This window comes from Anabrus simplex, chromosome 7, assembly GCF_040414725.1.
Source record: "Anabrus simplex isolate iqAnaSimp1 chromosome 7, ASM4041472v1, whole genome shotgun sequence".
NCBI classification, from domain to species: Eukaryota; Metazoa; Arthropoda; class Insecta; order Orthoptera; family Tettigoniidae; genus Anabrus; species Anabrus simplex.
The window spans coordinates 91,085,925-91,098,146 of NC_090271.1; the positions used below are offsets into that span (position 1 = coordinate 91,085,925).

General features: G+C 41.4%; 1 protein-coding gene across 1 annotated transcript in view; it reads left to right on the plus strand.

Moving 5' to 3' along the window:
* Positions 1 to 269: 269 nt before the first annotated feature.
* Positions 270 to 12,222, plus strand: part of mnd (minidiscs) — a 288,168-nt gene continuing 276,215 nt past the window's right edge. Inside the window, exon 1 of the mRNA XM_067150681.2 lies at positions 270 to 1,120. Coding sequence (XP_067006782.2) covers positions 853 to 1,120 — 268 coding nt within the window. The 5' untranslated portion in view covers positions 270 to 852. The remainder of the gene's footprint in view (positions 1,121 to 12,222) is intronic.

Below are 12,222 nucleotides of genomic sequence, written 5' to 3' on the forward strand. Positions count from 1 at the left end.
GTTTCTAATATTAGCATGCAATAGTTACGCTTAACTTAAGTATATAGCACCGGATAAGATGGCACGCAGGGCTTCATCAAGCCAGTCTCTGGATTGACGACCCAAACACCAACACTTTATTATTTAACGCCATCGTAAATGAAGGCAAGTGCGACAGGCGCGCCACATAGTGAAGGAAGTGATCGCCAGGGCGCAGCAGTAGCGGCGGTGGCTTCCCCCAATGAGCGGCTCGTGTGTAGCAGGGGCGAGTAAGGAGGGGACGCGGCATATCAACGTGGGAAAGCGGACGTGACTGGAGTGTTCGGGAGGGATTCTCGATCTTAGTTGGCATTTGGCATGCGGGTAGTGCAGTGAGCTGGTGGTTGGTGGGCGAGAGTTGGCAGCATTCGTAGTAGCGCGCACGTGGCCCTAGTTACCGAGCTCTCTAATTTAATTAGTGGCAGACACCTTTTTTATCTCTGTTGAAAAATGTTTTGATGAAATTAATTATCAAGAAGTCTGTTTCGTAGCTGGGTATATGGCTTCCTTGCCGCTAGCTGCTTTTCTATGCAGAAATGCACGTGGTTTGGTTTGAAGTCTACTGAGATTGGCCAAGTGATCCGTAAGCCACGGCGATTGGTTTGAAAAGTCTACCTGTTCTCTTCGCCGGCTGCTAGCATTCCCACTGCAAGTGGCATATGTTGCGGACGTTTCCGGTAGCCACGTGGTTTCAGTTGCCGCGAATCCGAATACACACTTTGCATATATAAGACCGAATTCTATTTTTTGTGTACTTTGCTGTGGGAAGTTTTTATAGTATTTTTTATAGATTGTGTTTATTATTTTATTCAAGCGAAGTCTTTTTTTAAAACCATGAAGCACTATACAGTGGAACCGTCGGAGAAAATAGCTTTGAAACCAAAGAAAAATGTGCGTGGTTCTAGTGATGCCATCAAACTGAAGAAGGAATTAGGACTGGTGGATGGTGTTGCGATTATTGTTGGAGTCATCATCGGCGCGGGAATCTTCGTTTCTCCCAAAGGGGTCTTGCTGCATTCTGGATCTATAGGGCTTGGACTCATAATATGGATACTGTCAGGTCTCCTATCGACCATCGGTGCTCTTTGCTACGCAGAACTTGGTGAGTGCAGACAGAATAGATATTTAATTATAAAGATAATAGATATATTTAATTACATTGTTAGAAGGATAGCGTGATTTGGGTAGGAATATAAACGACCTAATTCCATTTACACGTAGAAGCTTTTTGTTCACTATTATCTTTGTATAATTTTTTTATGGAGCCTGTATAAGTTTTGTTGTACATTTTCATTATCCATGATACAGTGTATCTAGTTTAGCCGGTAAACTTCACAAAATAATTTAGCTAGAAAATTAAAAAAATAATTAAACTTCGGTCTCGTATATAACTTCTGAAAAGCATTGACTTGTTTTAAAGCACCGTTTGTGTTTACTTCTTCTTTTAAAATTTTCGTTAATGAATCGGATCATTTTCATTTTTACAATGAACTGTCATTCAATTCAGATCACGCGGGCCTTACCCGCCCCCTCTCCCATGAGATTTGTGCTCGCAGTGACAATCAGCTGTTCAATTCGTTCTTTGCTTATCTTAATTTGGAATATTTTCTTCACATTGAGCTCATTCATTATTTATTTTTTCTAAATTTCGTCCCATTATAGCCTATATTTTATTTCCACGATTGATGATGATATGTAATATAATTCCAAACGATTGATATATTGGCGTATAGAATTGCGCTTACAGTTGTTTTACTGACGATCGCTTGAAGTTAATGGCCTGTTCAACCAACTGCATTGTGCCCAGTCCGTGAAATGGTTTCACTTGACTTTAAATGCCAAGTACTTACTGTACTACTTAGTGGCAAGCGTCTGAAGCAGACGTACGATGTCAGTCAAGGACACGCGGGGCTGTCTAAAATGGCTAATCCTGTTACATTGACGCTCGATGGGGGAGGTTTGGTTTCAGATCGTAGTATTCTACGAATACTAGACTGCAGTAGCGGCGATTGGCAAGCAGAGGGCAAAAAAAATGTACAGATAACAAAAAGTACCCGGGTTTCGGGGATATAGGGAGGGGGAGGGGTTAGGGGCATGTACGTGAAAACTGAAAAAAAAAAGAAAAAAAACCGTTACATAATGGTAAATTAGCGAATTTCGGCAGTTCACCAACTTAAGTGCAGTATTAATAGATTTCTGAGAGTTTGATTCAATGCTATACTATAACAGTTTAACCAAAGGAACTATTTTACACGTGTATTAGAACGGCGTGATAATAACATTAAAAATCATTTAGTATTTTACTATACACTAAGAAACTGACAGTAAAGATACTGAGGAGTGCCCATGACTTTGGCAAAAAAAAAAAACCCTCCCTCACGGGACAAAGTCTCCACTACTTGCTGTAGCGCTATACAATTTGTTAACCGCGGCGAACGACATTTTGTGCGTATTATCGCTAATAATTTTGTTAATAATTAATGAAAATAAAGGAAAGAATTAGCTGATAGACAACAGGGCTTATGCAAATTGCTTTTCTTAAAAATAATTCCTATAATTCCTTGTTTCAACCGGCTGAAATGGAATAAAAATTTAATGTTTTTTTTCTACAAAGTTGGGGGTGATCCCCGCCTACTTCGCCCCACCTAATCACCGTTAGTGTTAGACTGGGAAAGATTCAGAATGTTTTTTTGTAGACGATATCGTTCACGTTAATTGTAACATGTATTACTTTTCCCTTGTGTTAAAATTCCGGTGTCTCCGATCTTCATAAAGACGAGTCTTTTTGCCATACTGCACTCCAAACGGGCAAAAAATTTTCTCAGGCATGTTTCAGCTTTATTTAGTAAATTCGAATATTTAATTTTTTCGTGGGTCTTGCTTAATTTGTACCGTTGAAAAATTCTTCTCAAAAGACATTTATACAGTACTGTTTGGGAATCACATTTACACACACACACACACACATCCTAATTAATTACACTTAACCTTAACTCGCTACACCTCATTCTATAAAAGGAAATTCATTGGTGTAAGATGTTTTCCATTTCATCATCAAATTCTGGCAATAATTGTCGTAAAAAGTCCTAAGTATAATATCACTGTTGCTGGTTGTACGTCTGGTTAACTTGCCTACTTTCACGGGTTTTAGAGACCTTAAGTACGTTCGGCACTTCTTTTATAAGCCGCTAAATCTATCGACATGAGGTTGGCGTATTTTGAGTTCCTGCAATTAGACCGCAAAACTGAGTAGGAGGGATCGAACCGTCAATTTAGGCTCAGAAGGCCAGCGTTCTTCAATCTGAGCCACTCAGCCTTGAGAACAAATCACGTGTTTTAACACTTAAAACAAAAGTTAAATAAATATCTGGAAAGCAAATAATGTATATACATATGTTACTGAAAGTAATTTAGCCCTATCATTTGAGGAACGCGGCATTGCGGGTTCACCCGTTATTATAGCGCGTAGTGACCTACTACAACTCTGTACGGGAGCAATTGTGAATTTATGGTTGAGGCCTTACAAGGTTTTCTTGTAGACGGCATTGTTTCCCTCCTGACGCACGCACGTATATTGTGTTGTCGTGTTATCCCGCTCGCTTCATGCGTTGCACTCCGCTAAAATTTTCACTGAGTTAAATACCGCATCACTTGCGCAAGGCCAAACTATTTTTACTTCGTAAACACGACTGCAGCGGAAACCACTCTCCAATACCTATCTCCTTATGACTGCAGTGCGTTTAGTCTGAACGCAAAATAGGGTCTGAAGTTGTGGTGAGAAATGGCGCTGCTTGCGTCTCTTTCTCTCATGTTTTTTTTAATTTTATTTTTATTTTTAGATTCTTGTTCACCTATAGAACAAACCAGCCCTATGGTACTACAGCCTTGATGGGCCTTGGCCTACCAAGCGACCGCTGCTTAGCCCGAAGGCCTTCAGATTACGAAGTGACGGATTATCAGTGTGACGAATCTTTTCGGCCCACATTCTTGGTTTTCTAGACCGGGGCCGTCTTCTGACGGTCAGATAACTCCTCAATTGTAATTACATAGGCTGAGTGGACTTCGAACCAACCCGCAGGTCCAGGTAAAAATTCCTGACCTGGCCGGGAATCTAAACCTCGATAATTCGAGAATCTTTGTAATTTGAAGTTTTAGTGTGTTCTCTTCCGCATCAGGGCAAAAGCCTCAATAACTTGAAGAAAATACGACTTGGATATCAGAAACTGATAGAACCGTGCAGTAGGCGAGTACGAACTGTGGAGGCGATTGGGAATTAGAAGCGGGGGAGGGGCACAGACATTTATAGTCAACAAAAAGTACCTGCTACTGGGGATATGGGGAGGGGTAGACGACAAAATTTTAAAAATCCTACAAAATGGTAAGTTTTTGATGCTCTCTGAGCGAATTTCGACAGAGAATTACTGTAAAGGTTGCCAGTTTACTAGCTTAACTGCGCTAATAGTAGTTTTTTTTTTAAGATTTTGATTCAATATTATACAATAAATCTTTCACCAAGAGAACAGTTACAATTGAATAGATGCACGGTGTAATTATACAATTTTAAAAAAGCAATTTAGTATTTGACTGAAAACTACAAAGCAACAGTAGAACTGCAAAGACGCATTGAGTGAGACTGCCAGACAGACTAATCCGCTCGGCAAGCGGGCGAATTACAGTATATATCTCGGTGTCCCATGACCGTGGCAAAAATATACCCCTGCTACCCGTCTTCACAGCACATGATACACGTTGTTGCGCGAGTCTCAACTACTTGCTATGCCGCTATACGAATCTGTTAACAGGGTTTGTGTATTTTTTATAATTCCTAGTGTTTGGCAGCTAAAATGGAATAACTGTTTAATTTAATTTAATTCTCCACAAAGTTGAGGCCCCTGCCACCTCGCCTTTCCCCTAATCGCCGCCCCTGACTCTGAACTCATTCAGTCTCTACTTCAACTACCCAGCTCGTCCGGTCGGAGGCTAGAAAGAACAGAAATGGACTCATAGTCATAAATGAACGAGTCTGGGTAGACTCGAACCAGACTCACTGCTGCTCAGTTTAAATAGGCAATATTTGAACAGTGAGTCAACCTAAACTGTAAACTCTCTAACAGCCTCGGTATAGCGGACCACTCAATAGTTCAGTCACTCGGTGGATGATCAGACTGCGAGTTGTTAGCCTGTTTCTGCTTCACGAGAATTTTTTTAGGGCAAGTAAATGAGTCCCAGGGCGAAAACTATGCCCTTTTACTCATCTGATTCCGAGAATACCGGGAAAAATCGCTGTTTACTGCATTGGCCGGGGAAAATCGATCTGGCTGAGAGAAGGTATTTTGCCTCCTGAGAGAAAAGAAACCCCCCTTAACGCTTAATTTTGTTTCAAATTTGATGTCGGAATATTGAGGGGGAGGAGGGAAACCATTTCGTAACAAATGTGCCCTTTAGGGTTTAATTTTGAGGTTCGGTAGTGAGAAAATGTTTTAGAATTTGGAAAAGGCCGACATATTTGTTGTTTTCCAATTCAAAACGGGTAAGAACCACGATGTTGAGGGTCGGTTGAGTGGCTAAGGAGGATTCTAGATTTGGTCACCTTTACTATTTTATCTGAACCGGGCGAGTTGGCCGTGCTGTTAGGGACGCGCAGCTGTAAACTTGCATCCGGAAGAGAGTGGGTTCGAACCCCACTGTCGGCAGCCCTGAAGATGGTTTTCCGTGGTTTCCCATTTTCACACCACTTCTAACCCTTTCCTATCTCATCGTAGCCATAAGACCTATCTATGTCGGTGCAACGCAAAGCAAATAATAAATAAATAAATAAATAAATAAATAAATAAATAAATAAATCTAATAAGCGGAATACGAAGTTCGGTTCGTATCTTTTTATTAGATTTCAGTTTTGGGGCTCTAGTCAACATTCTTGCAGTTTTATTTTGGAAAACTTGCAATTTGGAAAGGGGAGTTTTCCGTTACGAGCGTTGCATGCGGTAGCTGGACAATAACTGTTAAGAGAACAAATTCATGCGGCAACAGTGTGCCAGTGAGTGAGTCGCTTGAACTTCCGAATTACCGAGCTGTTCGATCTGTCCAGATTCAGTGTGATCAGTCAGCATGGACAGTTCGGTAGGCTCATTAGTTGGGTGCCTTTTCGAGTTTGGTCCTTCCAACACTTACTGAACAGAATGTTCTAGCAGGAAGTTCTTAACGAGTCTAGACTGAGCGGACCCATTTCTTGTAAATGATTTTCAGCGAGTCTATACGCCGTTTGGCCAAGCGACAGTCTGCAAGGGACAGGCATTCTACCGCGGGACTGCGTCCACCTGCCGAAATGGAGGCGTATTGTATTTCGCCAAGCCTTCGTGAGGCGAGAGATAGAAGTGACAAGCGAGAAGGTGGGGCTGGGGTCGGGGGGGGGGGGGAAGACGACGACGACGACGACATTAGAAGGTGGGTTTCGTCTCGCATTGTATGGTCCCAAAATAACTCTTGTTTTGTAAAACCCATATCTACCTGCGAACAAAACTAAAAACTTTCTCAAAGAATATCCATTCACTAATTGTTGTGTACTTCGATTCCAAAGGGCTGACAGCTTAAACAAAATCAGAGAAAAATCGCGAGTACAATACATTGATGTAACAGTTCGTGGTAAGTTGTGGTATATGGGAGGATCTCTCCATGGCTTTGTAGGTTGTGTGCACCTCAGCCTTTGTCCATTGTATCCTGTGTTTGACGTTCAGCAGTGGCGTGCGGTGAACACATTCGTTACCCCAGCTGCAAAAATGTTTTTTTTTTTTTAAAATATAAGCAGTCGTAGCCCCACTACACTTTCTAAAATCAACATTACCATTTTATAAGGCTGCATTTTTCGTGGAAAGGTCTACCTGAGAAACGTCTTTCAAGAATATTTTCAGTCACACTCGCATATATTTCCAAATTGATATTCACGGCAGTGGCGACACCATCATAACTTAATCTAGAGCAAATTTTAAACAACGTACTTACAGTTTCACCCCGTGACCCTTCGTTATAATACAGCCATAGTTTTCACAGAAATACACCGTGACTAAATATTTGTTTAACTTACAAAGCCTAACCTAAACTGAAACAGCAAAATTTAATTGGTATTTTACCGTCGCCGAAGTTCTATAGTTCCATTCGCTTAGTGAGTATACGTGCATCACCGACGAACGAAGGGAAAATGTTCGTCACGACGTATAACACACGTTATATTCATGAAGAATGGCACAGAACTCACGAAAACTTCACCTATAATCCAAGAGGAACACTACAAAACTTCACTATATATCACTATACAAAATTATTTTACTTCGCGCTTAGCTCTGTGTTCATGTTGGGCAACCTAAATATTTTTCTGCGGCTATCGGAAAACAAACTCTACACGCGCCATCAATGAATTGCTAAAATTAAAATATTGTTCTATATTACAATTGATTTCATAAACTGGCTCTATTTTTATTAGCAAGACGATGTGCAAGTTGCTATACTGTTAACATGTTGATATTTTTCTTGTAGTCTCTAGTGTGTGGCGCTGAACACTTAGTGTCAAGTATTAAAACTAACATCCCTTACCTACAGTTAGCTAGCTGGCCTGTCGCCGTAAATTGCTGTCTAGGGAGGGCCCACAGCCCCGTCCTGCTCCCAGGACAAGGAAGCTTTAAGTGCGTGCGTCAACCAAGCGACTGAAATTTCGCTGGGGTAGCTAGCTCTCTTTCGCGCCTAATAAAGGAAACCCAGCCGTTGCCTACGAGATATACAAGGCCGGGACATAGCTACTAATTTGTCGGTGAAAAAGCGGCCCGACCGTGTTCAGATGTCAGGTTTCCGTTCTGTTCTTGGCGGACTTTAACATTGTGATATGCGGAGTAATTGTGATTCTGTGTTGATTTTGTGCAATTTATTGTGAATATTGTTTCTGTCGGTGAGTGTCTGTGAGGTTGAGAAGAAGGTGCACTGTTGTGTACCTCTCTGTATTTCGGATGACACTAAAAAAAGCATGAAAATTGACGTTCCATAGTTTCCCTTCCGAGTGCGGTTTAAGGGAGAAATGGAAGCAAACTATTTCTAGGCAAAGTGATATAGTAGGATATCTTTAGTTACCTAGCAATTCTTCTCATAAAACAGATTTCAGTGTAAACACATCAATCAAATTTCCTTCTGTTTTCATTGTGTATCCTGTTCACAAACAGGAAAATGTCAAAAGCAGGAAGCGTCCAGCTCCCAAAAATGATGAATTACCATCTAAATTTAGTAAAAGTTCCGATTCAGATAACGATGAACATACCATATCTTCATACGTCAGCCACAAACGAAAAAGGAGTACAAGTCTCGTTTCTATATCAAGGAAAGTCTACGAGTATCTCTGTTAAATCTAAAAAAAATATACGGATGAGAAAATAAAATACCAGATTACAGAAAATAATCTGTAAATTGAGAAGTAGGATACGGGTAATGAAATCAGAAAAAAAAGTTTTACGGTATCTGAAGTTGACCAAAAAGCAAACCAAATTGAAAAGCATGCTAAATTTGGTCGTTTAGCAGCTTTATTCCTGTTAGAACGAATTTAATTTTCTTCTTTCTTCATCCGTTTACCCTCCAGCTCCAGGGTAGGTTTTTCCCTCGGACTCAACGAGGGATCCCAGCTCTACCGCTCAAGGGTAGTGTCCTGGAGCACCAGACTTTGGGTCGGGGGATACAGCTGGATGACCAGTACCTCGCTCAGGCAGCCTCACCTGCTATGCTGAACAGGAGCATTGTGGAGGGATGGGAAGATTGGAAAGGCCAGGCAGGGAAGAGGGAAGGAAGCGGCCGTGGCCTTAAGTTAGGTACTATCCTGGCATTTTCCTGGAGGAGAAGTGGGAAACCACGGAAAACCACTTCGAGGATGGCTCAGGTGGGAATCGAACCCACCTGTACTCATTTGAACTCCCGAGGCTGAGTGGACCCCGTTCCAGCCCTCGTACCACTATTCAAATTTCGTGGCAGGGCCGGGAATCGAACCCGGACCTCCGAGGGTGACAGCTAATCACATTAACCACTACATCACAGAGGCAATTTTACAGGAAGGAAAAAGAGAAATACGGTGAAACGACGCTAAATATTTGCGTAACGGGCATAACATCGCTCACCAAACAGCGGCTTCAATACGAATGTTAAAATATCAGATGTGCGGAGGAAAAGATTGGATCGCTGATAATTGGATAAAGGGCGATTAAACCCAAAGTTATTTATGACCGCAATCTCGATCCGCTTATCGGATAGTCTGAGGCACAAATAAAGGAATAGGCAAGAAGTGACAAACTCACTATCAGATTTCTCTGCCTCTTTAGCTGCCTCTGTGGATCCGTCGTAAAGTGTCGGCCTTCGGATCCCAAGATAGCGGCTTCAAACCCGGCAGAGGTAGTCGGATTTTTGAAGGGCGGAAAAAGTCCATTCGACAATCCATGTCGTACGATGTCGGCATGTAAAAGATCTCTGGTGATACATTTGGTATTTACCCGACAAAATTAATTAAATCTCAGCCATAGACGCCCAAGAGAGATCCGGTTTACTCTGTCTGCCATCTAACGGACCTAGAGTAAAACGAAACGTCGAAATTGACGAGCAGACAGCCAGATGGCGTCAAATCGAAATGTCTGCACACGGTAGCTGAGGCCATACGATTATTATTATTATTATTATTATTATTATTATTATTCTGCTTCTTTCGTGAATTACTTATTTCGTTTAAGCATATTGTAAGAAATACGTTGCGAAAATAAGTCAAACAATTGCTCTTGGTCAATCTTTGATCTCATATCTGTTTGCTGCCTTCTGAAATTACTAGTTTTAATTAATTTTTTATATTTTTTCATATTCGAACGTGTTGTAATGAACGGGCGAGACAGAACAGTAAAGAGAACTCTAGCGGCACTTGCCGGAAGTATCTCGAGGACGAATCTATAGTGTGCTGTATTTCCCGGCCTCGTGTGTCTCGTAGGCAACGACCCAGCTCGCTGAAGAAGCTGAACTGCGGTAGTGCGAGCGGATTGTCGAGACAGCTGTACATGGCTTGGCTTAGATGTTCGTAGTTTTTTAAACTTTGTAAAAAACGTTCTAAGAAACAACAATAATAATAATAATAATTAAAAAATGTAAATACAAAATTATTTACCCCAGCAGCGGTGGGGTAGATGGGGTTCAGTGCATGCCACTGACTTTGAGGTCAATAACTGAATGCGAAACGGGTTTTTTTCAACATGCATAGTTTTCTTACTACTGCCTTCGTTAAAGGTACTTACAGGGGTTAAACAAGGCTGTAATCTTTCACCTTTGGTCTATGCTGTCGACTTAGTCTTAATGGCAGATTGTGCCGAAAGCCTGCAGTCTGGGAACTTGATAATAGGTGCAGTAAGTATGCTATGAAAATTAGCCTTTTCAATACTAAATGTACTGTTTGTCAGTAGGTAAGAAATCTAAGAGAATTGGATGCCAGATTGGGGATACAAAATTGGAACAGGTAGATACTGTATTTTCAAGTATTTAGGGTGCGTGTCTCTCAGGATGGTAGTACAGTGGTGCTGAATCCAGGTGCAGTAAAGCTAATGCAGTGAGCTCGTAGTTGCGATCAACAATATTCTGTAAGAAGGAACTCAGCTCCCGGATGAACTTCCTTTACGTCGGTCTGTTTTCAGACCAACTTTACCAAGCGAGTTAGCCGTACGGTTAGGAGTACGCAGCTGTGAGCTTGCATTCGGGAGATGGAGTTCGAGCCTCACTGTCGGTAGCCCTGAAGGTGGTTTTCAATTTCCACACCAGGCAAATGGTGGGGTTGTACCTTAAGGCCACGGCTGCTTCCTTCGGACTACTAGCCTTTTCCTATCTCATTTATACTCATAGTCTACATACTCCAGGAGCAGGTTTTTCAGTAATCAAACTCGTGAGGTCTATGTTTCTGGTAATGAGACAACATGCACGTATTTGCATCCAAATGTATTCTCCGATTCCCTATTCTTGGCTGTGCCCCTTCCCTCTTTCTAGCTTTACTCCATTGTGAAACGACACAAGCTACCCCGCCACGTGCAGAGACTGTAGATGGGCTATAGGCTACAATGCAGAAACTTTTACTGCGTAGTAGCAAGGTAGCGGGGAGGAAGTGGTCCCGGTTAGAGAGAGGGAAAGGAGCCTTGTTGTGCACCTTGAATTGTCAGGGAAAGAGAGGGCTGACCTGTGAGGTGAGATTAAAGATGCACACTTCTGGCGCCAGTTGGCTATATGTGCAGTATCCGTACCTAGCCAAGACGAGTTATTTTGAAAAGCATTGCCTCGCCCTTCCTAGCTTGTTGGAATTCTTTAGCGTTGAATAAAACACCTGTAGAAAGACCCAATCTGTTTATTTACCAGCAATTGAGAAAAGCTTCGTCAAATGCTCGACCAGCTACAGTTGCAGAGTAGAACTAGGAAATAATAATAATAATAATAATAATAATAATAATAATAATAATAATAATAATAAAAATAATAAAGTGGCGTATGGCTTTTAGTGCTGGGAGTATCCAAGGACAAGTTCGGCTCGCCAGATGCAGGTATCTTGATTTGACGCCTGTAGGCAACCTGTGCGTCATGATGAAGATGAAATTATGATAAACACGACACATACACCCAGACCCAGTGCCAGCGGAATCGACCAGTTATGGTTAGAATTCCTGACCCTGTCGGGAATCGAACCCGGGACCCCTGTAACCGAAGGCCAGCACCCTCACCATTTAGCCATGGAGCCGGACATAATAATAATCATAATAGTAATTTAATTATTATAAAATAATATATTTATAATGTTATTATTAATAATAATAATAATAATAATAATAATAATAATAATAATAATAATAATAATAATAATAATAATAATAATAATAATGTGCTCCTGGCAGACAATCTTCAAACGGCAGTGAATCAGCTGGAAATTCTTCAAGAAATAGCTGCTAAAACAGGTTAACGGATCTCCTTTGAAAAGACACTCCACTCACAGCATTGTGACGGCTTAGGGCCTATGGGATTGTCTGGAGGACCATGAAATTTAAATACCTTAGCGAGATTATTATCCCGAATAACAGTGAAAAGAAAGCACTGCGAGAGAGAGAGCAGGGAAGATGGAATTGGCATTTAAAATGAGCCACGATACTTACCAAATCCATCTCCTGTCAGGCT